The sequence below is a fragment of the Motacilla alba genome, chromosome 11 (assembly GCF_015832195.1).
Source record: "Motacilla alba alba isolate MOTALB_02 chromosome 11, Motacilla_alba_V1.0_pri, whole genome shotgun sequence".
In the NCBI taxonomy this organism is placed as follows: domain Eukaryota; kingdom Metazoa; phylum Chordata; class Aves; order Passeriformes; family Motacillidae; genus Motacilla; species Motacilla alba.
In genome coordinates this window covers 12842282-12870275 of record NC_052026.1, presented here as the reverse complement: position 1 = coordinate 12870275, position 27994 = coordinate 12842282, and the positions used below count along the sequence as shown (strand labels likewise).

Sequence of the window (27994 nt, the reverse complement as noted above, 5' to 3'; positions counted from 1 at the left end):
GTGCCCGTAGGTTTGGGGGCTCCCGCAGGCCCCTGTAATTCTCCCACGCGCGGCTCGGGCGGCGCGGCCGCTGTCCCGGGCGCGGGGGGGTGCGGGGCAGGGCCGGGCCGGTGCAAGCGCCGCCCCGGCCGTGACTCAGCGCGCGGGGTGACGGGCGGACGCGGCGCCCGGAGCCGGGGCGGGGGGTTCGGGCCCGGTCTCTTTGCTTTCTCCAGCGGGGGCGGCTCGCCCGGCCCCGGGGAGGGGCGGCGGGGCGGGCGTTAAGCCGGGGGAGCGCGCCGAGCCGGGGCCGGGCGGTGGCGAGGGCTCCGCGATGCCGCTGCTGTTCCTGGAGCGCTTCCCCTGGCCCAGCCTCCGCACCTACACGGCGCTCAGCGCCCTGGCGCTGCTGGGCGCCGGCCTCAGCGCCTACCGCGCTCTCAGCCAGGCGCCCGGCGGGGCGGCGGGCACCGCGCCGGCCGAGGCTCAGCGCTGCGCCGGCCCGCGGGCCCTGGACGTCGCCTACTACCTGCTCTCCGACAGCCTCTGCGTCTGGGTGAGCCCGGGGCGGCGGCGGGGCCTGCGGGCCCGCGGCCTGCGGGGCTGGCATCGGGATCGGCCTCTGCCGGCACCTCCCCGCGGCCGGGGGGAGGTGGGCGGGTCCGCGGGGTGTTTCGTTATTGTTGTTTGAAAACTGCTCGCGGAATAGAGAGGGGGCTCCGCTGGGTTTGCCCTGCCGCCCTGGGCCGCCTCCGCAGCCGCTTCCCTTCCTGCCTGGCCGGGGCGATGGGGCAGCGTTGGAGCCCAGCGCCCGCAGTTCAGCCCGGGGCTGTGCTTCGCTCCCCGAGCGCCCCCCGCTCGTCCTGCCCGGGGGGTTTGGGAGAAGCTGTTGGGAGCGTTTGCCGCGGACCCAGGCGCTTGCTGGGCTTACGCTTCGCCAAGCGCTGCCCGATCTCCTGTGTCAGAAATCTGAGTAAGGGGCTGTCCGGTATTCGAGCCCAAGCCTTGCTGCCTTTATTTATTTAGTTTTTAAATAGCACTGAAAGTTTTGTAGGTAAGAGGAAGCATTCTCACTATTTAAGGAAAACAAAAAGAATATAATTTTCTGAACCTTTTAAAACCCAAACCTCATAATGGTTTATGAATTTTGACTCACTGATTTGTAGTTGAAATAAATGTTCAACAAGGGGATATTGGATACCTTGCTGAGCTGTTGCTGTTGAACTTTTCATCTGTCTGTCACTCAAAGGTGGCAGGAGTTGGACATGTGCTTCACAACATACATGCTTGATTGAGGTGCTCTTTTTCAATATACCAAACCAAATTATCCTGTTGAAACTCGGTCTCACAGCCTTAAGAATCCTGGAAAAGTCACGTCCTTTGGAAATGACAGGGCGAAGCTTCTTCATCATATACCTTTTTAGTGTCCTGCTTAGGTCAAAAGTTAATTACAAATGTCTTTGCCAAATGTGAGATAGCAGTTTTCCCAGGCCCATGTCTTCTGCTTCTTGCTACTTTGCTTTAAAGAAGTTTCCCAAGAAAGCCTCAAGAAATGTTTTTACTGAAGGAGTGTGTGCTATTCAGCATGTTTTGAGGCAGCCTCTGAATCCTCGTACTGTAATAACAGATTCAAACTGGATTTTTCTCATCTGCCATATGTTAAACAAAATGAGTATCTTGGTGATCTCTAAGTTTTGTTCTCATGTTCTTTTGTGAAATTTGCTAGTCTGTATGAAATAATTTATTGTGAAGAGGTAGAGCAGTTTGTTGGCTTTACTGCTGTATCAAACTGACTGTGTTAGTATTTCTAGAAAAAAAAAAAAAAGCTAAGACTTATCAGCTACTTCATGTGTCTTGGAAGAGGCCAGGCTTAAATTTCATCAAAAGAAAAGGCAACTAATACTGTTCTGGGAACAATGGCAGGTTTTGTTGGACTCGTTCATCCCCCTTCTCTGCCTTCTTCTAAATAGGGCAAAAGTATTTGTCACTGACTGCTTTATTTCTTTCCAGGTACTAGTGAACACTGCCTGCTGTTTTCTGATGCTGGTTGCTAAGCTGATCCAGTATATGGTGTTTGGTCCTCTTCGTGTTAGTGAGAGACAGGTGAGACAGCAAACAAGGAAACTGTGAAACATGACCAATGATGTGATTTTCTGTATGGAATTGCTGAAACTGCACAAGAAAAATAAATATATTACAATATATGTCTTACCCTTTGGTTAGCTAGTATATCCACAGCTACAAGCTTCTGGTTTATTTTGAAGGGAATTTTTCCTGTTGTATTTTATATGCCCACAGTCATCTTGAAAATCCTGTGCCTTTAATGAACTGTTAGATTTCTTGCCGGCATGCTCACCTCAAAATACTTATAACATGTTCTTCTCTATCCTGCCTGCACCCGGCAGCATTTCTCCATTGCATTTTGTAGTTGTCAGCACTGGCAGTTTTGAGTTCCCTCTTCTTTTGTACTTTGACTGCTGGAGAAGTGCTTTCCATTCTCCTACACTGAGTGGATGGTTTATTAACGTGCAGGTTTAAGAGGGAGTAGGCAAGAAAATCCCCAGAGAAAAGAGGTGAGCAGGACAGAAAACGGAGGCTGTTTAGTCCTGCTCTTGTCTATGTGAGAATGTTTGTAAAAATTCAGCAAAGGAGCTATGAAAGCCTGGAGTTTTTAAAAACAGGATCCTGCAGAAGATGAAAGCAGCAGCAGGACCTTGAATAGTGTCCCTATATTTTTTTTTTTGAAGTAAGGCAAATGCATAAGTTGCTTGTGTAAATGTGGGAGCAGTGGTTTGGAGTGTGTTCACATATTAAAAAAAAAGTCTGTAGAAAGAGTTCTTTAGGAGGAAGCAGGCCATGATGATTTTTGACATGGAGAACTGAGGTGCACAAAGCCTCATTAATAACTGTGGATCTCTCAAAGCCTCTTGTATTTGTAATTCATACCTTGTAGAGGCTCTGAGTGGTGTGTTGAAACCAAGGCACTATCAAACTGCAGTGGGCCAGGTTTTTTTCTCCAGTCCATGTTGACTCTAAGGATGTGGAATTTTAACTGGTGATGGTTTCCAGGATGTTCTCTGCCCTCTTAAAAACTGAAGTGAAAAGCAGCAGCAGTGTGGATCCATTTGTGTTTGGGCAGTGGGAGTTTGCCTTAGTTGTCATGTAGAGGAAAGCTGCTTAATAATACTGGCGAGCCCAAAACAGCAGCATTGTTAAGGAATTCAGGGCCTGTCTTAACTAAACTCCTGGTGATTTCATCGTGTACTTTAACAAAACATTTTGTTTCATAAATTTTTTAATCCCCTCCAAGCTGGCTTGCTGTCTGCTGCTTGAGAACATCATATTATTTCTTTGGTACTTTGTGTGTGCGGGAATGGTTTTATTTTCATTGCTCATCCATCTCATTCTCCACTGTAGGCATTGTGATTCCTAAGAACAGACTTCATCATCTTTTCTTAATCATCTGTACTTTTTGGCAGGTTTTTGGAAGCAAGGTGCTCGGCAGTTTGGGCATTTGAATAACTAACTGTGGCAGCTATTCCAGCAGAGAGGACTGTGTGTTTGCACCCTGGTAGCTGAGTTGCTTGGGCATGAGGAATCAGACTGAGATCAGACTTGCTTTGTGCTGAGCACTGTTTTAGGAATATAGCAGGAATCTGCATTGTGTGCTGTGTAGCACAGTTATGCTGCCATGGTACAAGAAACTAAATAGACAGTAAGGTCTGCTGGTATTTGTAATATTTTTTCTTACTTGAGTCTCTTCCATTACAGCACCTAAAGGATAAATTCTGGAATTTCATTTTCTACAAGTTTATCTTCATTTTTGGTGTGCTGAATGTTCAGACAGTGGAAGAAGTAGTGATGTGGTGCCTCTGGTTCTCTGGACTTGTGTTTCTCCATCTGATGGTTCAGCTCTGCAAGGATCGCTTTGAATATGTAAGTTTTGATTAAGGGCTGTCTTTTGGAGCATGCAAATTCTGTTTCTGGCTCAGGCACTGGCTCAGATAAGGTACAAACAGATCATTTAGACCTTTTCCACACCCTGCGGTACTGAACACGTGCATGTCCCATTAGCTTCAAATGCTTGCTTTAAAGTACAGTGTCAATCTTACTCCTTCAGTTTTCCCATGAGACAAATGGAGCTCAAGATACTTATTTTCTGTAAAAAATTGCTCCTTATATGTGCCCTGTAATTACTGTTACATAACTGGATGAGATGGCTTCATAGCTCTCCTTAGTAAAGACATCTTAACAACAGAGCATCCCTTAGATTGGTGCCCTTTGCCCTTTAGGACTGGCCTGTGGAGCCTGTTTCTGCAGGTTCTGTGCTCAGGTTTCATACTTACTTAGATATACTGAATTTTGACTGCCAGTGTCTTTACAATATACTGTGCAATTTTCTCTCTGAGCTACATTCCACTTTCTTTTAATACCAGGAATAAATTAGGTAGAGATGCAGAAAATCAAGGCTAGGCAAGAAAGAAGAAACTGTAATTTAAACAGTAAATCTTGGCCTTTAAACTATAATGGGCCTGCATTTTCCCAGGCTCCTCTCTCCTGGCATAGAAGTTTGACCTGAATTGAATCCATGAATCTTTTTTTGGTAGGTCTGGGCTTCGCAGGTTTTTTTGGTTTTTTTATTTTTTTTCAATAATGTCCAGTAAGGCCTGTTAATTCACAGGTAGCTAAGCACTTAAATTTGAAACTGAATTGGCTAGGGTTATGAAAATTAAGACAGCAGTGAACAAGGCAGTCATCTGGTATTTTTTGTGTTGTTCAGAAGAATATGGGTCACGTGGGAAGAAATCTTTTTGGAAGAAATTCTTTTTGCATTCAAAGCATGCATAGTCAGTTTTTGCTTGGACAAATGATGCTTATGTGATTTGCCTTGTGAAAATGGGCCATGTGGACATGAACCAGACACAAAGAAGTAAGAAAGAACCCATTTGAAAACAAAACATGGGAATCAACTTTGTAAATCAGATCAGAGTGAAGCTTTGGGCAGCTCCTTCTTTCCTTGTCCTGTTCTTTCTCATCCTGCCCTGGAAAAAAAGAGGATGGACCAACATCCACTTTAGTTGCCTTTAATTTAGACAGACCAGGTGCAGCCCTCTGTTAAGGTAGTTTAGAGATTTAGCACACTTTGCATGCTATTGAATGAGACAACTGTTTTGCAGCAGAGTCTGTTCAGCAGTCTCTAGCTGCAGCTTAAATGGTTTCTTGGGTAGACATCTCTTTCTTCCAGAAGAAAATGACAGTGGAAGAACTATGGCATGGAAGACCAAGCTGGACAAATTCAGATCAGCTGTTTGGTGAAAAATTGGCAAAACATTGCTTGAAGACTGTGTGTTAGGTTAGATGTCTTTGTAAAATGCATATTAATCCTAAGCAGATGTTGTGGATTTGGTGCAGAAACTACAGTGTCTCTGGTTTTCTTGCATTGGTGATTTAAACATCCCAAATAATCATAGTAATTGTAAATAAAAAAAATTTAACTGATTGTACAGTCACAAAATGTGACTGTAAATGACAGTAACATGAATAAGGCCTTGGGATAGTGTGTGGGTTGGCTTTATTTTTCATAATTTATTACTACATTGCATTGTGAAATGGGTTTTATGCTAGAAAGCAAAAGATTTTCCTGAATGAGGTCTTGCTTGGTGAGGTGACAATGGAAGGCAGGGTGGATGAAGTACTCATTTAAAGTGTCATGTATTTATGTATTTGTGTTGCAGCTTTCCTTTTCTCCTACCACACCCATGAGCAGCCACGTCAGAGTGCTGGCCCTGCTCATAGCCATGCTCCTGTCCTGCTGTGGATTAGCAGTTGTCTGTGGAGTTGTTGGCTACACCCATGGCATGCACACATTGGCTTTCATGGCAGCAGAGGTGAGACTTTCTTCATATGTGTTGTGGGTTCTGCTTTGCCTTTGACCCCTCACTTGGGGGTATCCTGGTACACGATGGATTTGCTTTTAATTCCCACAAGAAAGAAACCTTGAAGACACAAACAAATCCTCCCGTTTTCCAGAAGTTGCCAGATTGGCATGCTTTCTCTCTGTAGCCGTTAACCCAGAGATTGGCATGCTTTCTCTCTGTAGCCTTTAACCCTTTAACTAAGAAAAAAATCTTAGTCTGAAGAAGTGAATGAGAGGGTAGACCTGTGAGGTGATCCTGAAATCAGATGACAGCTTATGAAAAAAGTAATGATTGTGCTTCATGAGCATTGCAAGAAGGGTTGGTGAAACAGCACTTGAGAGATGGAGAGAAAGAGTCTGCAGTGCCCATTACACTTTCATACACATTCTTTGAGGTTGTATTTTCTTTTTCATTTTTCCCCAAAAGGAGTGAGACATCCTTTCCTTAAGGCATACTGATGGCATTTGCTTATGTTTGTGTAACGAGTTGTGTCTCAGGTGAGATGAGCAAGGCATTTTTGTGCACTCCTGAACACTTTGCACTGTGGACTAAACAGCAGTATGTTTGTAGAGTGAGCATCAGTATATTTTTGATGTTGTGGTGGGTTGTTGCACTCTGCCTGAGGAAGTGATAGTCTTTAACAAAGGAGAGGAATCCAATCCAAGTATGTTGTGTTAGCACATTGTTAGTTCAGATAACAAGTAACATTTACAATTTATTTTTCTTCTCCTATCTTGAATTCATACTCGGAGTTAGGGAGCAGGAAGGAAAACAACTGATAGTAGCAGAATATGATGCTTGTCACACCACAGTTCAGTTATCAATATGTCTCTTTATTTTTCCATGAATATGAGAATGTGCAAGACCAGATTTGTAATGAAACAGTGGAAAGGTATTGGAAGATTTAACAGTGTTTCTGAAAGGTGGGTTCTCTTTGGTGTCACGTCTCTTATCTTGGCTTGGCAGAAGGATTATCAGCATTGCACCAGCTCAGGGTAGGTTAATCAGGGAGCGTTGTGGTGCCTGTTTTGCCTGCTCAGTGCTGTGCTGTGTGGTAGTTGTGTTTGGGTTGCAGGATGGGGCCCAGCTGTTCATTTCACTGGAGCTGTTCTGTGTGCTGATTAACAAAGGGAGTGGCTCAGTCAGTGGAAGTGTGGGGTATCCAGCCAAGCCCTGGATCCCCTGCTGTGCTGCTGGTGGGCAGCGAGGAACTTTGTGGGGAATGCAGAAGTAAGGGTCTCCTAGGTTTGCTTGCAGCCACTGGCGTTTGAGAACATTCCTGAGCTGAGGGCTGTCCATACCCATTCTGTTTGATAGTTCCAGAGGTACTTTGGAAAGTTGTCTGATCATTCATTGAATTTGTTTGTATGTCAGCCTCTGTAATATCCAAAGGCAACAAATTCCACATTTACTTGGCTTTGTGTACATGAAAGATGTCCTCTTTGAGTTGTTCTGAATCGTGTGTTTGATAATCACAGAATGATTTGGGTTGGAAGGGATCTTAAAGATCATCTAGTTCCAGCCCCCCTGCCATGGGCAGGGAGTAATGTTTAATCTGTTCTTTTACTGCCTTTCCTTCTAAGCAAAAGAATTCTAGTCTGTTTAATCTTTTCTCATAGGAGATTGGCAAGATATTATACATTTTTGAACATTTTAAATATTCCCTGTATGGATTGGGCTACCATGAGTAATTTCCTTGATTTTAATACCCAGAACTTATGTGAGTGATATAAAATATTTAGGTTTCTTTCTGTACAAGTACTGGCAGTGACACCTCATAGCAGATTTCAAGCTCTTAGTAAAAACAGTAAGTCTTTGAGACTGAAATGTTTTTCTGGTGGTGGCTTGTGTGATGCTCCTCGAGAGGGACCCTGCCAAGTGTATTCCATTAGTGTGAATGAATTACATTAAGTTACATTAAGCTATTAATTTCTCTTCTGCAAACATTGATTTATCTCAGGGTTTTCAATAAAGCAATATAGATGTTTTTCTTGTGTTTTAGGTAACTTCCCCTTGTTCTCTGTTGCTTGTCAGCATTTTTTTTGCTGCAGAGGGTGGATGTGAAATGTCCAAACACCAGAGAAAGCTGGGTAGAGACTTGTCTGTATTTTTGAGGAAACATTAATCTTTTTTGCCTTAATACATGGTGTTCAAGAATTGTAGTGTAGCAAGCAGTCTCCAGTCTGTTTCTCTTTGCATGGGATTTTTTAAAGCCAGCTAGTAAACAGCTGGCAGATATGTTGGGTATTGCAAAGGGTTAAATATGCATAGAAGCACTTTAAGAATGCTTTTTTTACAGATGGAAAAAATTATTCAAACTAACTGGCTTATTACTACTTTGGGAAGTTAGTGGTTTTGATAGTTCTTCTGTCCTGTTCGTAGTACTTATGCTGAAGGCATGCCACCAGACCAGTTTCACAGAAGTGGTTTCCGTTGCTCATTGTAAATCCCCTGCATCTCAGTGTCACTTGGCCCCTGCTAACCACAGGGTGATGTGGGCAGTCTCTGGGGGAAGCATGTCTGGTGTTTTTCACTGTGAGGATTGGATGAAGAGATGGAGCACTGTGGGCTTGATGGATTACAGAGAGGTGACGGGGCCATCCTCTCTTAGATGATAAGAGGCTATGGAAATGTAGTTAACCTTTTTTACCTTTTTTGGTGACATGTCTTTACACTTCTGATCTTACACTTTCTGATATACTCGGGTTTTTTTCTCTATACTTAGCCTAGAAACATAAGTATGATTAAAAAGAGAAGTTATTTTAGCAGCATTTACATCTCAGCAAAGGGGGGGGAATGATTTAAAATTATCTTCCTCAAATTTCTATTATTATTCAGTTCTTCCAGTTGTTATTTTCAAGAAGTGGGATGAGGAGAGGTAGTTGGTGGGATTGTGGTCTCAACACTTGCTGAGTGATAATAATTGAAAAAGGCAATACATACATCCTGTGTAGCTGAGAAAAAATGACACAACAACAGCAACACTAGTGTCTGCTTTAAAAGCATGGTGTCTTTGGGAACAATTTCTTTCATACTTATTTATAAGGTTCATGGTTTTCTCAGGTATATTGTGCACACAGTCACCTATAGTGACTGTTGGTTCACAGGACTTATTAAGCTGCAATAAATGAATTTTGTGTTTTAGCCCTGAGCTCCTGCATCTGAAGCACTGTCCCTGCCAGAATGTCGTTAACATGTATGGTTTTTTCTTCCTCTTTTGCAGTCTCTGCTGGTGACAGTCAGAACTGCTCATGTGATTTTACGGTAAGTTTTGTAAGTTATGTTTTACAGGGTGTGTGTTCAGGATGTAGTGCATATAGCATGTTTATGTAAGAGGTGTGTGTAATTACCTCCTTGAATTGCAAATGCATGTTTGGAGATTGAGAGCAGCCCGAAGGAGAGACTTGGGGGTGTTGGTAGATGAGAAGCTTGACATGGCCCAGTAATATGTGCTTGCAGCCCAGAAAGCTCAACCACATCCTGGTCTGCATCCCCACAGTGTGGGCAGCAGTCCAGGGAGGGGATTCTGCCCCTCTGCTCTGTTCTGCTGAGACTTCACCTGGAGTGCTGCATCCAGCTCTGGGGCTCCCTACATGAGAAGGATGTGGACCTGCTGGAGCGAGTCTAGAAGAGTCCTTAGAGATTTTCAGAGGAATGGAGCACCTGCCATGGAGACAGGCTGAGAGAGCTGGGGTTGAAAAACCTGGAGAAGAAAAGGCTCTGGTGAAACCTTAGAGCCCCATCCAGTACGTAAAGGGCCACCAAGAGAGCTGGAGAGGGACTTTGGACAAGGGTATGGCATGAGGGAATGACTTCAAACTGACAGAAGACAAGGCTAGATTAGATACTAGGTAAAAAAATCTTCCCTGTGAGATTGGTGAGTCACTGGCACAGTGAATGTTCCCAGAGAAGCTGTGGATGCCCCATCCTGGAAGTGGTCATGGCCTGATTGCATAAAGCAGCCAAAGGGTTTGAAAGAGATGATCTTCAAGATCACTTCAAACCCAAACTGTTGCAGGATTCTATGAGATGAGCAAAGGTGGTTAGCTTTAGCCTGTGCTGTTTTTAAGCACAGGTTCTGCAATTGACTTTTTTTTTTTGTTTTATTTGAGTGATGTGTGTGTCTTATCCTGAAACCTTTATTTGAATAAAAGATTGTACTCGTGTTTAAGTAGTTACAGGAACACTTATTTTAAAGCCTGCTAGTAAACAGTTGGCAGATATGTTGGATAGCACAAAGGATTAAATACATGTTGAAACATTTTAAGAATGATTTTTACAGATGGAAATGCATTTTAGGAGTGTTTTTACAGATGGGGGTTGAAATGAATGGATAGCTTTAGTGGGTAGTATAGCTTGAGGCATGGATTAAACTGTATGGGTGCTGCTGGATGAGGGTTGATAGATGCTGCTTAATGTCATTCTGCAGGGTTTGTTTTAAGGCCCTGGTCTCTTGAAGGTTTGCTTGGAAAAAGTCCCATGCATGTGTACCTGTAACACACCTGCGTGTGTGTATGTAGGACACGGTGTGTAATGCAGGAGCCTCTTTGTGCAGGTCACTGTCAGCACTTCAGGTCTGACACTGAGGTGTAGTGACTCACCTAAGAAACACCTCACGTGCTGAAAAATGTGCTTCTGTAGTTACTATAATCCTAAGATTGACTTTCAGTACCTGAAGTAATATTTAGCAAATGCTGCATCTTTTCTATCAGCTGGCAGTGTCTGTAGTGCCAGTGTGGGCTAAGCATTGACTGTTTTTTGCTTTTTTAAAATGGTGCTGTTTGAAACCAGTAACATTAAAAGAAGTCCTCCTTGAGTGAGCACAGACTGTGGGCACAAGGCCTCGGAAGGGCAAAGAATCCATATCCAGAAGTTTTTTGAAAAATGGCCAAAATATTTCAAATTATAGAGATGCTATTTAACAACAACAAAAAAGAATAATGTTAATTTCCTCACTCTTGCAGATACGTAGTTCATCTCTGGGATCTCAACCATGAAGGAACGTGGGAGGGCAAGGGCACTTACGTCTACTACACAGATTTTGTCATGGAGCTAACCCTGCTTTCCCTGGACTTGATGCATCATATTCATATGCTGGTATGAAATACTGGACATAATGCTGAACAAATAGACTGGCCTTAAAATAAAGGGTATTGGGTATACATAATTTTTTTTTTGTTTTTTTACTTTGCTTATTTTAGAAACCAGATACTACAGAGAAGTTACTTCCTCCTGTGTAGTTGAAGTCATCACAAATAACTTTGTTAAGGAGTATTAACTATTGTGTGTAATTATCTGTTTAGTAGGTGTTTAATTAGCTTTTTTTATTGAGTAGTATCAGACTGAATTATTTTCATTGGCAGCGGGGAATGCTAAGCTGGACAGGACTGAATTCAGTTTATCCTCATTATAAATGCTGTGCTGCCAAGTTGTTCAGAGTACCTTTGAACATGGGTGGTCGGTCTGAATGGACCCAACAAAAGAGACATTCTTTAGGGCTGGTTTCTTGATTTCTTTATCTCTTAAGACCTGATGCAGCTTCTTGTTTCTCATGGTGCTTGTTTCCAATCACTGCCCTGTTGTTTTCCCAAGCTGTTTGGCAATATCTGGTTATCCATGGCGAGCCTGGTGATTTTCATGCAGCTGCGCTACCTGTTCCACGAGGTGCAGCGGCGCATTCGGCGGCACAAGAACTACCTGCGGGTCGTTGGAAACATGGAGGCCAGGTGAGCCCCTTACTTACTCCGCAGTCTTGATGTAGATCTAGTAGAGAGGATCCTGAGAAAGAAGTGGGGATTCTTTTATCTTCCTTTGATACACAGTGGCGTGGTGTAAGCTGGACAGATGCAATGTTCCAAACCTGACCCCTAAGTCTCTACACTTGGAGTGTGTTTTTGCCCATTTAATTTGTTAGTGGGGAGACTCCTTCTGGTTTTAACAGATATGTAGGATTGACTTGTATAATGGCAGTATTACTGGTAATGTGCAAAGTGGCAAAAAAGGGAACTCCTGTGTCCAGTATTTCTTCGGTATTCTTTTGCATACTACCTTAGTGGGGTGACAGAAGCTCTGAAGAGCTCTGTCAAATACTGGCTTTGGCTGTGATAGAAATCAATGCTCTTAATTTCATTAGGCCATACCATTCACTTACTGACTGAAATGAAATCATAATATTAATCAAACCCTGCCTAGCTTTACCTATGTATTTACTAAACCTGAAGCCATCTCTAAGACTCTACCTAAAGTGGAGCTGGGAGCACCTTGGCAGTACTTCAGTCCATTCCCTTTTAGTGAGGTGACATGGAGAAATTGGGAGGCCTGCTAAAACCTACTATTATACCAAATAGTACTGCATTTCTGACCCAATGTTTTGAAAATTCAGCTAGGTTCTTAAGAGCCACAGGGAATTTTACTCTTTCTGTACATCACTGTACAGTTTTAATTTTGAGCCTCTGTGTGCTTTATTAATTCTGATTCCTGCTGCTGTAGTCCAGGTGGAGAATGCTGGCTTGTCTAGAAATTCCTGAGGCTTTTTTTTTTTCTTGAAAAGTTGTTTAATGGCTGTGATATTGCATTCAGAGCTGCATAATAAAGTTCATCCACAATGCACTGTTTCTTTCCAGTAAGATGCAGCCACTGAACCCCTTTGAGCTACTCACAAAGGTGTTTGAGTTGCATGTGTCACAGACTTCTTATCTGAATGACTTGATGTGTTTTGGTCATTCTGATTGTGCTGGAAGAACCACATTCTAACTTCCTTCTGAAGCTGCTGTTGGCAGCTGCTTGTTATTCAGATACATTCCACACCAGCAGGGCTGTGAAATGTTACACTACTCATTTCTATATTGTCATGTTTGGATACTGTGTAGTAACTGCTTACATGGCACTGTAGCTTAAAAAAAAAGGGAGAAAAGTCAAGACAAATGGGAATGGCAAAATCTGAGGCCAAAATTAGTCACCATAAATGCTTATGATCCCAGAGAGACAGCTTAATGGGTGCAGCTATTAAAGCTCATTTAGAAAAATGACATAAACCAAATCTATACAGTTTATAATTTAAGGGTCTCAACAAAATGATCATATAATTGTCTCTTGAAAGGTACTAAGTCAAAGCTTTATGCACTTAGGATATATGAGGAGATGTGCAAAAAAGTGCCTGCAAAAGGCATCAGAGGCATGTGTATGTGTGTATTCCTTTGCAGCGCAGCCTGAAAAACAACAACTCAAAACAATAACAAATCTGTTGTCATAGGTCTCTTAATGAAAAGTTAACATGGAGGGTAAGGTTTTCTCACTGCTGGTTCTCTAGAGAGGAGGCTATGCTGAGCTTGGGTAGTCATTCCTTCTGTCTCTTCCTGTTCCTTCTTCATAGGTTTGCAGTTGCAACACCAGAAGAGCTGGCAGTGAACAACGATGACTGTGCCATTTGCTGGGACTCCATGCAATCTGCACGTAAACTCCCTTGTGGCCACCTCTTCCACAAGTACGTGTCCAGGCTGGAGAGGGTGCATCCAGCTGAGAAGGGAAGGGAGAGATGGGCATGGCTGAGATTTACAGTGGGATGACAAGTAACAAGCTACCAGCAGAGCTGTTGGGTGCTTGCTGCCTGGGTCGTCTTGGTCTGCTTCTGACAGCAAAGTACAAGTCTTTTTCACTCCAGTCATTTTCATGTTTGAGTTGTTCCACCTGGTGCACTTGTTTTTCCCCAAACTATGAGTGTGTACCTTGTCACCTAGTGGGCAACTAGTGTTGAGTTTCTCAAACACAGGTCAGTAGCTTTCTTATGTGGAGGTTGTGTTGATTTTCAGGTGAAGAAGAAAAACTAGAGCTGAATCCTTAAATACTTTCCAAGTATCAGCTTTAAGGAGAAAACAGGGAGTATTTTTATATAGTCATCCTCACATGGTGGTGAGTCCCCCAGGACACCTGTGGAGGCCAGGTCTGAATCTGTGGTTTCAAGGGGCAATGAGTCCATCAGGGCTGTGAAAGAGGTTAATCAAATCAGCAGAAATGGTCCCTAAGCAGCTGGTAGTTAAAACTGGGAGACTTTCGGCCAAAGAACCTCTCTATACACTGCTTGTTACACTCATTCAGCAGTGAATAGTAGTATATGCTTGTGGACAGTGTGCTGAGCTGGATGTGACTTTCCTTGGGTCTTTTGTAGCAGTGCTTACACTTCCATGCCTGTGCTTAAATATGAAATGAGAAACAGGGCTTGAGCAGGCGTTTCTGGAGGGCCATGTGATGAATGTGCAGGTCAGTTAAATTGTCCCTGTGGTGTTACTTTCTGTAAATAGCTTTTTGCTTTTCTGGTAACTGTCAAACCAGAGGTTGTAATCTGTGTGCTAATTTGTTGTCATTTATGACAAACCATGCCATAAATATTTATCTGTGTTCCAAGAAGTCTCTAATGAGATAATGTGCCTCCATAGCAGAAACTCCTTTTCCAGTGCTACTGAATCCTGTGAATATTTAATCACCTGCTGAGCACTTGAGAAGCCCAGGGTCTTCTCTTCAGAAAGACAATTTCTCTGTATTTAAAAGGATCCTTTTGTATTTTTTTGTGAAGCAATTACAGTTCTGAATGAAGTTACACTCCTTGGTGCTTTTAGGGAGGGAATATGTTACAGTGGATGGCTTGCACATAAAACCAGATGTAACTAATAACTCTATTTACAACCTGAGAGTGGTTTCTCTCCTCATAAAAGCCCGGTGATTGTGTCAACAGGCTGAACACTGTGTCCATTCTCAATTACGTGGGATTTTTTTTCCTCATGAGTTATTTGGAATGGAAGAGAAGGTGGCAGGGAAGATTTGCATGGCTGAGATCAACCCCGTGCCCAAATATTAAGGAAATTTAATGGGAGTAGATGTCTGAATCTTTTAGGCATGTGGAAAATCTCCTTTACCTTCTAGGAAGCAGGCAATTTCAAGAGTTGTTGCTCTGAAAGGTTGCCAGCCTTGACCTGCTGTTTTCCCCTCCTCCTCCTGAGATGCTGTGGGTGACCAGGCCCTTCTGCCTGTGTGGTACACAGTGGATGTGACCACAGCTGGCTTTTGGGGCTGGTGTTGATGCAGCTGACACAGGATTGTGCCCATTCCAGCATTTTGGCTGTTGAGCTGTTGAGGAGCAGCAGTGTGGTGGCAGCTTGGGAAACTCTGGGTGTTTCCCAAGTGACCTTTGCAGTACAGCTCAGGCAGAGGTGTGAGTTTGCTGTGGGCAGGGTGGTTTTCCAGTGGTCAGGGAGGTGATGTTGGACAGCACTGCCAGTGCCAGCATGCTGGTTGTGCTGCTGACCAAGGTGGTGGAAGGTGGCAGTTTCTTACTGTGGTGCTTTGGTTGTTTTTGAGACACCCATCATTGCGTATCTCTCCATTGTAAGAAGATGGAAAGCGCTTTGGCAAAGTTTCAGGAATTGGACAAAATGCTTGTATCCTTGACTTCACTACAGTCCTGCAGTTAGAGCTTTCCCTTGCTCTGTCAACCCAAACCTGTGATCTGTGCCTTCATTTTGTTTACAAATACACAATTTTGGGAACAGGTTTATTTGTTCTTTTTGTATATCTTTATCTTTCTATAGTGTTTTGAGAACTTCTGGGGAAAAACTTCACCTTGCAAAATGTGAAGTATGTATTTTAATATTGAGAATCATTCAGCCCTGTGAAATTCAGTTCTTCCACACTGAAAATTAGGTTTAACATGAACAAATACTGCAGCTGGGTGTATCAGCCTGAATCAAAAAGCATGCACTGCTTTGAGTAATTCAACCTGCATTTCAAACTCTTCTCACTTTCTGCAGGACAGAAAATTTCAGAATTAAGGAAGGATTGTAATGGCACAGAATTGTTAGTATTAATAAATATCTGTGTAGAGGGTTTCTGGAGTGGTACTGGCTTTTGTGGTTTGGGTATTGGTATTTTGAAAAGCTATTTGAAAACACTGGAGCTGCTATTGCCTCATCACAGGCAGAACTGCTATGAAAATGTGTCAGGATACATTAACTATGTGTCCAGTTGGTTTTTGCCTTTTTCATTTGGGAATGGTGAGAGAAAAGAACTGGTTTCTTTTCCCTTCCGGGCAAAACTTGCTTGTTCTGAGCTAGAAGGACAGCAGGCTTGGAGAGTGTTTTAAGCTTGTGATAAATCTGCATGCATGTTTATAAAAAGTGAACACTTGAGCGTTTTCAGCTGAAAGAAATACGAAACCTATGCCAGAGTCATCAGGAGGGCCATATGATGAATTTAGCTCATTAAGGGTATCTCTGAGCAGTCCATGTGTTGATGTTGTGTACAGAATATGCTACAGCTGCCTGATGTACTGGTGACAGTGGTGTTTTGGAAAAACACCGTGAGCTCACCACAGCGTTACTGTTTTCCTGTCAGCTCGTGCCTGCGGTCCTGGCTGGAGCAAGACACATCTTGCCCCACCTGCAGAATGTCTCTGAATATCACTGACAGCCATCACGTGAGGGAGGATCACCAGAGGGAGAATCTGGATGAGAACCTGGTGCCTGTGGCAGCAGCAGAAGGCAGACCACGCCTGAACCAGCACAATCACTTCTTCCACTTTGACGGTGAGCTGAGCACATTTGGCATCCGCTGCTGTTGCCCACATGAACAAGGGGAGCAGCCTTCTCTAGAAGGGAGTTCTCTCTGTGCTTCAGCTGGAACTCAAACCATGCTCTGTTTGTGTTTGTCAAACACAACTTGTGTTTCTGATGGTTCTTTTGCAAGAGCTCAGATGTATCCCTGAGGTTTCCCAGAGCTCTGGAGATTTCTTGAAAGATTTTGTACAAGTGCTCCCTTTTTCTGGATTTGTTGTAGTCAGCAGCTTCAGTTACTGCCATTTATTAATTGTGGGCCATGTTGACAAGCAGAATGGGAAATTCCTGTGTCTTTTTTTTGCTACCATGTGATGGTTAATCAACAACAGCCAAAGAGGGAGGAAAAAGCCCTCTGTGGTACAGTCTAAAAGTCAGTCTTTCCCCTGTCACCTAGTTAATGTGTAGTTGTCAAAAGTCCATTTGCCACTCAGTTTACAAGACACTTGCAATGCTAGGTTAGGTGCAGAAGATTAGTCTCAGAAGGAATAATGTAGCTACAACAGTTCAAAATATTTGGGGTTTTTAGTAGTGTGTTGTAAGTACTCTCAAAGCAGATGTGATTCCAGGCCACAATAAGTTCTGTGTATGGAGACAACTTGTTTTGAAAAAGGCAATTTATGTCATTTGTCTTTCAGATTTTTTTAGAGTTTTGGTGTTGGTGTGTGCTGGTCTTCCACAGTTACCCAGATTTTGATGGCACTCTTGGTGTTTCTCAGATGATTACAGTACTGCAAATATTGAACTTTGGGCTCTGCCCTTGTGGAGCTGCCATGACGCAGTTGAAATGCTCTCTGCAAACTTACACAGTGACCTGTTCCTCATCTGTACTTGTTTTGAAATCTTTGGAGATTGTAGGGGGAGAATCATGGGCAGAGAAGGGTCAGACAATTTCTAGGTACATGGAAACTGGCTGATAGCTTCTGCATGGCTTCCACTTCTGGGGTGCTTTAGGTCCAAAGGACATTTATATTTAGAATAACACAGTATTTGTGATGGTTGTCCTCCCTAGTGCTCTCCAGTGTCTTGGAGACCTGCAGTATTACCATGGAGATAGAAGGAGAAGTGGCATAGAGCAAAGCCTGAGTTTATTTAATTGGCAGCACAGAAGGAGGAGGGAGGCACCCATGTCCCCTGCTCTGTTGAGCTGAAGCACACAATTGCAGCAGTCACTTTGTTCAGTTACTCTGTGTCCCTTTGAAGTAGTATTTCTCAGTGATGACCCATTTTGGGCCTGGATTCAGATTTCTTAGAAGCTGACCTGTTTTTGTAAAATTGCTGGATTTATTAATATATTCTGGAACTGGATTTGACTCTGGATTATTTTAATTTTCACTTGAATAGGAACATTCAAAAAAGAAAACAAGGATGTGTTACTTCCTTGATCCTTGTCCAGCTCCCAGATTGTTACATCAGCGTTTTTGAAGAGAGTATGGGCAGTTACTGATTCACATCAGTGTTTTTGAAGAGAGTATGGGCAGTTACTGATTCACATCAGTGTTTTTGAAGAGAGTATGGGCAGTTACTGATTCACTCCAGCCATCTCCATGTCTGGGAGACCTTAGGGATAGATTGCACTGCAGAACTCCCTGCACATACCTTGTGGAATATAAGGATTTATGTTAAATACATGTAGAAGTACTTGGCCTGCTGAGATTCTCATGCTCTTTCTTGACTTTCTTGGTGATTTCTTACTCCCAGGCTCCCGAATTGCCAGCTGGCTGCCCAGTTTTTCTGTGGAAGTGATGCACACAACCAACATCCTTGGAATTGCACAAGCCAGCAACTCCCAGCTCAATGTTATGGTGAGACTGCACCTCAGCCTTCCTGTTTGTGTTGTGTAGGGGAAAGGGTTACATGGAAATGGAGAACATAAAGGGGAAGGAAGTCAAAACAGTGGTTAGACACTAGATGAAAGCTGTTTTTCTGAGTGAGAGAAGCTTTACTTCAGTGAAGTTAGGGCTATATTTGGGTTCAGATGTGCCAGCATAAAAGAACAGGTCTGGAGGTAAGTGAATGAGGTAGAAGAATGACATGTACTTCCTGGGTAGCTGAGTAGACTTTTTCTCAGCTTGCTTAGTGCAACTTCTTCAGCTCTTTTTCAGTACTTCTGTGCCAACTTGCAGCACCAAAGGGTGTGACCACAGAATTTAGCTATTGGTCAAGTAGTAACTGATCAAACTCTTATTTAGGTTTTGATTTTTTTTTTTGATCTTTAATACCACTAAGCTTCAAGATAGTAATTTCAGTGTCTTATCAGTGTGAGATGGGCTCTCTAGCACCCTCAGCTTTTGCTGATTCATGATAACGATAGAAGTGTAGAGGATGAAATTCCATATTGGTTGAACTCATCCATAAAAACTCTAATGTAGTACAAAAAGAAAAGGATGTGTCCTCATGAAACACTTCATTTTTTTGAGAAGTACTGTTTCCTTTGAGTTGTTCAAGATACTGTGTTCTATACCACGGTAATAAATGTTCAGTGAGGTGTCTCATGAAAGTGATGGAACTTTCTGAATATTAGGTCTTTCATAGCTTCTGTTTAAACATCAGCAGGGTAAGGCCACTATTTATAGGCTGTTTGAGGCAGGGAGGATCAAAAAGATGTTGGCAGATGATTTATTAGTTAAATATGCTGGAACTCTCTAGCTGAGGTCAGTTTAATTTTTCTTTTACTGGACACAGTGACACAAATAGGCTTTTGTTAAGGATGAGTAATGATTTTGATAGGATTGTGTATTATCAAAAGTACAGTAGCAACTTACATTAAAATGTCTACTTTAATGGAAAGCTGGTTAAAGGTTAGCAAATTATGAAAGTGTTACACATTTTTAATAGAAAATAAGTGACATTTTCTTTTGTGTTACTGAATAAAAACCTAGGGAAGTATTTTGAGGGGAAGGCCAGAGGCTGAAATGCTAAATCAGTTGCTTTGGTCACAAGTTAGTACAGTGGAGGGTTAGGTTTGCAGTAGTTTCTCATGTTGGAACTCACTGTCAGTTGGTGCATAGTTTTTGCTTTGTTCTCAAAACTCCTTCCACCTCTCTTTTCTCATTGCCGTTCTCATTTCCCTTTGCTCCCCCATGACTTTGGGCATTAGTGAAAATAGACATTTAAATATTAAATGAAATGTAGTTGTTGGACTCTAAAAGCATATTATTTGTCTTCCCTCTTACCTTTACTAATTTAATTTGGTTAATATTTAACTAACTTGAAATTCAGTCATAACAGTTCCCTGACAACTCAGTTTAATTTAATTGAGTTTTCAGACCCTATTAAACTGGTTTGTAGGGAGGGTGGCTGGAGGGAGTGGGTTATTAAAACTTACTCCACTTGTCCTTATGGGAACCATTTTGGAACCAATATGGCAAAAAGCAAAATAGTTTTTTTTTCTTCCCAGTGTTGGTCTAACTTTCAGCCACCCATGAGTTTTATATAGACCTTTATTAAAAAGGGTGTCATAAGAAGAGGGCTGGGAAGCTTTTGAAACCTTTGTGCATCTACAGGCACTGCTCAGGGCCATGTGGTGTCTCCCTAGGAGCTGCAGTTTGGGTGTTGACTTCAGTGGAGGCAGCATATTGCCCTGTAAGTCACAGCCAGCATGGGTTTCCTTTCTCTTTTCATATTCTCTGTGGGTTTGCATATCATAAGCAGCATCTTTGAGCTGGTAATGTTTTTAATCTCCTTCTGTTGACATGCTTATCAACTGACTTCTATTTACTGCTGATACTGACTGTATTGCTTTCTCCAGGCCCATCAGATTCAGGAGATGTTCCCTCAGGTTCCTTATCATTTAGTTCTGCAGGATCTGCAGCTCACTCGTTCTGTGGAGATCACCACTGACAACATCCTAGAAGGGCGCATCCAGGTGCCTTTCCCCACACAGGTGAGTCATAAAACCGTGCACCTAAAATTACTTTCTTTCTTAGCACAGCACTGAGCCTCTTCATAATGAGTGAGAGGAATGAAATGAGTTGAAGCACTGGTGAATCTGGGATTTTTTTTTCCCTTTGTTTAAATCTCTGTAAATGCTGTGTATTCAGTCACGTACCAAAAATATATTGAAAATGTCCTAGCTAGACAAGAGACAAATATTTGCTCAGTTAAAGCAGCTCTTCCCAGTCTCTCTTGTGCGGAGCTTTTAGAACATTTCCAGTTGATTTCTCTGCTGACAGATAATTGAATTGTACCACTTAGGAAGATTTTTTGCAAAGAAAGTCGGCAAAATGATGCCTTGTTCTTAATTAGTGCCAGCAGATTTCAGTAAAGCAGTCTGGGACAGTGTTTCTGTTAATAGGAATATTGAATTCTGGTTCTGTGCACATCAGATAGTGCTGTTATCTGGAGTCTGTGTGTAGGGAAGCAGAGACAATTCTCTCTCAACACAGAGCATTCTGTTTATTGCTAACTTATCTGTTTCTAAATTGAACACAACACCTGACATTGCAGAGGGCAGAGTTTGAATGTGTTCAAAGAACTCAGGTTTTTTTGCTCTTTCCCACACTGTATTAAACTCATGATGTTTGCATTTCAGCGTGCAGATAGCATTAGACCTTCATTGAACAACCCTGTGGAAAGGCACAGTACTGATCAGGAGGATACTGGAACTGTCACACAGGTAAATTGGCATAAAAATGGGCAGAAAGCACAATTAGAAGCTGCATGGACTGGTAGGTGCCTTTGGTTCTGTAATCAGGTCAGGTTGGTGGCAGCACTTCCTTGCATTTCACATCAGAGCTAACACAGTCAGGCAGATAAATCAGATATGAATATAGTGCCCCTGTAAAGGATTATCTGTGTGCTTTTCTTTTTCTTCCTTGAGGGAAAGTGCTCTCAAATGGTACAAATAACAGAAGATCATCATGTCTCTTTTCATGTCTGGTCAGCCCATGCCTGTCTGTGGAATATGAAGAGCAGGTAGCTTTGCTCTTCCCCTTTTTCTTCTCATTCCCATTCTATACATCTCCAAATACTTCCATTAAGAGGAGGAGTATTTATTTTTGAGTATAAGAATTCTTTTGTATTCTGGAGGAAGCACTTTAGGACATGGGGAGCTTTGGTGGGAATGGAGTGAGATATGAACTGGACCAAGAGATAACAGCCCCTCTACAGAATCTGAAAAGGCTGGGGGTGGTGTCCATACATCACAGCACTGAGCACATGCTGTCTGATAGAGATGCCTTTTTGCTTTGCAGTGCTGCTGAGCTCTGCTCAGATGATGTGTTCTAGCTGGAGCAAATGGTGGTTTGGATGGAGAACCTGGTTTTATCATTTAGGATAGCACAGGGATGACGTGGAGACAGCAGAACAGTTGTGAATATCCTGCAGTTTAGTCTGGCTGCTCTTGGCTGCCTGTGGGGGATGAACTGGTGGCCTCTGTGAGGGTTTTCCTGGGTGGATATGTATTGTGCCAAAGAGGGGAACCATAGGCAGGAGCTGAAGTGGGAGGCTGAGACTGCCACGCACAGAGAGAAATGTGCTGCTGGGTAGTGTTGCGGAAGCTGGAGGGGGCTGCTGTCCTCTTCCTGCCTCAGAAACGCTTTGTGCATTTAGTTTTAGCTTAGGCTGCCTTTGGACAAGCTGCTCACTCTTACAGAACTCAGTTCTACCAAGGGGTCTTACTTCACTCCTTGCTGTTGAGAGTATTTCTGTTGTGGAGAGGAGCCTTGGGAGCCTCTGGCTCTAGGAAACTGGTGTCCCCTTGATTGTGATTTTAATTTGTAACCAAATACCTGGTGTATCTCTCTTTCTGCTTGCCAGAAGAATCTGTTGCTGTAGTCAGTCAAAAGCTTGTCTGTGAGAAAAGGGCAAGCAGCAAACAAGCTACTTCATCAGGGTTCCCTGGAGTTTTGAGAAGCTTTTTAAATGCAAGTGGAAAGGGACATAAGAAGCTCCCATAATCTCCTCTCAGTATAACCTGAATTTCCAAATTGTTGGTAGATAGACCTTGACATCTTATGACACAGTCTCTGAGAGAGACTGTGGAAACTCTAGTTCCTTTGAGCTGCAGCTTTAGAATAAGTTTTACAAGCATTCTACCTTTTTTTTTTTTAATCAGCATACCCACTGGGAATCTTTGTGGATCTCCAACAGCAAGTGGGAATCAACAACAACCCATCAGTTCTGCTTGTTGGAAACAACACTTCTTAGGGCAGCTAAGACACTCGAATAAAAGAACCCTTCTTCCTGAGTAGTGTTGGTTTTCCTAGTGCCTTATGTCATATTATGACTTCATTCTGCTTAAGAGTTCAAAGGTCTTAAGATAGAGCTAATGACTGTGGTTTTTTTCCCCAATTGTACCTTGTGGTTTTGGAGAGTAAGTGCTAATGTAATGTAATGGTAGCTGAGAGGCATCTCTGAGCACCATCATGGTATAAAATCATGTTACAGATTTGTGAGATAATGCTCTAAATACTGACAGCCTCTATCTGTCCTGGCCTGTACCCTTAGTGAGACACTGTGCATGGGAATGCTGATGCTTCCAGTGATGTGCATAATGCTCTGCCTCCATTCCTGTGCTAGATGCCCTCCCTTGCTTAAGTCCTTGGTGGTTATTTAGAGACTTAGAGACACTTCTGAGGCATTCCCATGGCTTTCATGAAACTTTTTCTCTTGGAGCCTGAAAGAATAGTTTCTGTAGTATACAGGCTTCTGCACCTGTGTTCTGATGCATTACTGAGGCTTGTCATAACCTTTACTGCAATTAGCTGTGATAGTTTTGTCTCTAAAACCTCTTTGGTAACTGTTCTGTGCTCAGATGGAGGATTGGGCTCTGGGTATTGATTTTTGAATCTTTGTAACCTTATGAAAAATCCCCAAACTTTAGGTGAGCCAGCTTGCATTTTCTGATGCTAATGCATCTTCTGATATAAATGGCCCCAGGGAAAAACGAGTGATCTCCTCTGAACATTGACTGCAATGAGTGGCCTCCTCACTGTTTCCCCCAGCAGAGCTTCCCTTTTCCCTGCCCACCTGTGTGGGAATTGGAAGCAGCAATTGAGTTCCTCTGTACCTGTTCCTCTGGGTCTGCCGAGGTCATCTTGGTCCCCAGTACAATCCATGGAATCATTCTATGGGGCTCTCCCTCTCTCCTCAGGGATGTGGCAGTGCTTTGAGGCAGTCCAGTGGTTGCCCCTGTGTATTTGTGTCCACTTTGGTAAATTGCAGCACTGGTGGTTTTGCTGAGAGAGGCTGAACACCCACACTTGTGTTTGAGGTTGCAGTGTCTGTACTGTGCTGACCTGGGCTCTGGGATTCCTGCTTGGCTCACCTACATAATGGGAAGTGACATTTGTCTTGGTGTTTGCTCTCTGAAGGCGTTGTGTCAGGGAGATGGCCTTACTGGCCTGTCTCTAGGGCTTTGGGATGAATCAACTTGTTTTGCACATCAGCTGCCTAAGCCTGTGTGTTGTAGTGTGATGCTGCCACGTCCAGGCCCTTGGGGCTGGAGCAGCAGTCCCAGGGAATCGGCCACCGCAGCTCCTTGGCAGCTCTGCAAAGGCCCCAGACCAGGCAGTAGGAGTTGCCTTGGCCAGTGCTGCCTTGGAGCATCCCACTGGCTTGAGTTGTCCTCTGGGATACCAAATGATGGCTGAACCCTTCAGAACTTCCCTGAGGTGATCTGTTTCTCGATGCCACCACTCCTGGCTCTGGCTGTGGCTCTGCATGGCAGGCTGATCTGATCGTGCGTGGCAGGGTGTGATCAGGATGGGCTGTTTCACCTCTGCTGCTGCACCCACACCACCATCCAGCAGCTCAGTTTTCAGGTTAGTGTCATCAGCTGGCTGTCAGGGGGGAGAGGTGCCATGTGGGGGCTGCCAGCTCCTCTCTTGGCACACTGTGTTTGGGACAGTTGCCAGCCTTGCTCCAGCAGTCTAAACCAGGATAATTTGGGTGCTGCAGAACCCAGTGAACCGAAGCCTCATAAATTCCCTTCTTAAGCACAAATTATCTTTGCAAATACATTTGTTATTCTTTCCTTAGTATGTGGATTTCTGCTTTTTCAACTCTTTGCTGTTGCATCACTTGTCAAGTCAGCTGCAAAATCTGGCTTTCAAATGCCCCATTTTCAGAGAGCATTAATTATGAGTAATTAATGTTTGTCTTTGACATTACTTTCAAACATGGCATAAAAGATACAGCGTTACAGGATACAGGATCTTTGAGCATGGTTTGAAATAGCTTTGTTCTGTTTTTTGGCTGGGCTTTTCAAAGGAACCCGAAGGCATTGGGTATAGCAGGTGAGACTCTGGTTTCTTACAGTGCCTCAGAAAATGACAATTCTTTGTAGCTTGTTGTTTTGATGCAAAGAAGCCCAAATTTTGCAAAGATGTATGCATTATTTCCTTTTCTCTTAGACTGAGAGAGTGCCACTTGAACTGAACTCCAGACTGGAAGAAATGGTGGAATTCAACGAAATGGAAGCAGAACCTAATGAAGCAGAAGATTTTGAGGCCAGGGGAAGTCGCTTTTCCAAGTCAGCCGATGAAAGGCAGCGTATGCTGGTTCAGCGGAAGGAGGACTTGTTGCAACAAGCTCGAAAGTATGTTCCTTCCTAAAACTCCACTCTGGCCACTCAGGTGCAGTCCCCCAGAATGGGTTTCAAATGGATTTGCACACTGAGAGCCTGGGTTGATGTGACAAACAGTAAGAGGAATTAATAACATCTGCCACAGCAGGCTCAGGATGCTGTACTGCTAAACCCAACTCAGAAATAGCATCACGTGTCCCAACATGCACACAGCTTCCTGTGCAGTTCATCCAAAGCTCTTTGAAATCAAAGGCTGATTTTTCCTGCTTCAGTGGGCTTTAGTCTAAGATTGTACTGAGAACAGGTTACTTGGGCTGAGTCTTTAGTTTGGCTCCTGGCACAGGTGTCAGCCCTTACTGCCTGTGCTCTTACAACTGAAATTCCTGTCAGGCACCACTTTTTCCAGATACAGAGCCCTTACTAGACCTCACCAGAGAAGCTCAGGACCAGCCAGTCAGCACTGCTGAAGAGAGAGGGACCAACTTGAACTGATTCTGATTAGCCCAACCAGTAATACCTGTTACAGGTAGAATTCAGCTTTTTTACTGGTATTCCAGTTATGTTGGTAGACTTTATTAGCATCCAGTTGCTGATTAAGCAGAAAAGGAAGAGCACTTTAGTGATATAGAAAAAGCTTTGTAGTGTTTTTAACAAGTGTTTTCCCTTCCTTTGTATCGTGGGGACACTGCTGAGAGGGTCTACAACAACCCCATGGAGTTCTGGGTCCTTTGGTGTTGTCAGGCTAGTGCTGCTCCTTTTCTTTTCCACACTGAAATGCCTTATAAATACCTGGGGGTGTGACACCATTTATTAGTCTATAAACAGACTTGCTCCTAGACTTAATTTTTCCTTGATGTTTGAGAAAATGTTTTTATGAAGACAGTATTTTTGACTTTCTGGTTTACTGAAGAGCTGTTGAATTTCAAACTACTTTTTTTTCCCCAATAAAGTGTAACAATTCTCAGGGATATTAACTCTGGCAGCAACTTCCTTGCCCTCTGGCCTTACAGTATGCAGCCCCTAGTGCCCATTCTGTCAGTGGCTTACCTGCTGCCATCAGGGAGTGCCTTGTTGTGGTAGGCTGTGCCAGAGGCTGGGGAGTGGAGTAACAGGAGCAGAGGGAGTCAGTAACTCACCTGCTGTGAATGGCTCTGAGTTGAGGACAGCCCTGACCTTTAGAACTGGCTCCTTCCCACAGGCACAAGGATCTTGCACAAACCCTAAGAGCTTCTGCCAGCTCTGCAGAGCCTGTTGTAGGTGACGTGGGCTTCTTTTAGGAGCACATAACCTGTGTGCACTTTTATGGAGGCATTTTCCTCCTAGTTTGCCTTCCAGCCCTCCCGACTGCAGCAATGCACTTTTCAGAGCCAGAACGAGGTGTGTTCTGCTCACTCATCTTTTCCTTTTTTCCCTCAGGCGTTACTTAAACAAAACCTCCGATGAGGAGCTGAGCACAGAGAAGCCTTTGCCCGAGGGAGCGACGGCCGACGCCGCCACGCTGCGCCGCAGGACCCTCGCTGCCGCCGCCGAACGGAGACTTCAGATGCAGCAAAACTCTTAGCGCTCGCTGCCCCTCCCTCCTCCTCCTCGTGAGCAACGTTGAATAAATAAATTACATACAAAAAACCCTGCGCTTTCTATACCAGCAAGAAAGTGTCTCTTCAGAGTTCAGCTGGCTGTGCTGCCGAGTGAGCTGGCTGCCTCTCTGCTGTATAAAGCATGTGGTCTAATAATGTTTGGACAGCTGACAAATTAACCTTTTTTGTAATATTTTCTATGTGACGTTGATCCTCTACACAAAAAAAGGCAATTTCTAAACCACGGGCATGACTTCTGCAGCTGGCATGAGCTATGGGGCTGACAGCACAGCAGAGGCTGGGTAAGTGTGTTCTGAGGTAGCTGTGGGTGCAGGTCACGGAGTGCACGGGCACGTTCTGCTCGAGGTCAGGGCCAGTTACTCCGAGGGAAGGAAGCTTAGAAGCTTGCAGCAAGCCCTGTGTTAGACGAGCAGGCTCCTCAGTCCCTGTTCCTTCAGCAGCCAAGGTGTTACGTAGGGCGGCGTGAAGGGCTGGGGGAGCCTCGCTGGGAGGTTCTTACACTGGATGAAGTTGTCTGGCTACACAACACAGAAAAACCTGAATTTATGAATTGTGCAGCAAACCGCCGATTCCCACATGAAATAGTTCACTGTTGCTGGGCTCTTCTGCACTGGCAGAGGTTTGGCTCTGTTCATCCCCAGGGCTGCACTTTTCCTTTGCCTTTTACGTCCAGGAACAAGCGAGGGACAGAGGGGGATCGAGTGAACCTAAGGCAAGGTTACAGTGTCTGCCATGAGCCGAAGGAGTCCAAACCTGCCTGGATGGGACGGTGCGGAGATCGCTCCATTATCTTGCTTTTTATTTCATTTTTAACCCCACAACCTCACCCTGAGTTTATTCATAAAGACTGGAGGAACGGGGGCAGCTGGACCTTTGCTGGCTGCAGCCCAACCTGCTAACCTGGATTTTCTTAGGAACTTTTGAGATCCCCTTGGCGCCGCCGCCGCTAGCTTACATAGTTGAATTTTACATGGCAGTGACTTAATTTTTAAACTTCTGAAGAGTGAGTTCTAGTTTCACCGTCCTTTAGAAGGAGCCCAGTATTATCTAGAATTGTTGGTAATTTTTTTACTGTTGGTTTTTAGGTGAAGGTGAATTTAATGAGAGGAATTGCATCGATGTTTAGGTGAAAATAATTTATTTCAATAAAACTCTTTGGGAAGCCTTACCTTGCAATGCTATTAGTAAACCTCAAAAAATTTTTTTGACTTCTTTGGTTTTGCTTTGAACACAGCTGTTTTGTTTTTACTGTTAAAAAAAAAGAAACCAACGAAACAAAAATAAAACCTTGATCAGTGTTGGAAATTGTTTGAAAATTTCTGTAGTGTGATTTCTCATGTTTTCTCATGGTGGGGGTGTTTCAGAGAC

The 27994-nt window shown here is 43.6% G+C and overlaps 1 protein-coding gene across 1 annotated transcript; it reads left to right on the top strand.

Moving 5' to 3' along the window:
* Nucleotides 1-129: 129 nt before the first annotated feature.
* AMFR (autocrine motility factor receptor) lies at nt 130-27938 on the top strand. The gene is made up of 14 exons (XM_038148140.1): nt 130-535; nt 1990-2082; nt 3751-3915; nt 5715-5867; nt 9121-9161; nt 10862-10994; nt 11490-11623; nt 13270-13380; nt 16281-16471; nt 18200-18303; nt 20250-20384; nt 21033-21116; nt 24856-25040; nt 26445-27938. The coding sequence occupies exons 1-14, from the start codon at nt 314-316 to the stop codon at nt 26587-26589; spliced, it is 1896 nt and encodes a 631-aa protein (XP_038004068.1). The 5' UTR covers nt 130-313; the 3' UTR covers nt 26590-27938.
* Nucleotides 27939-27994: the final 56 nt, after the last annotated feature.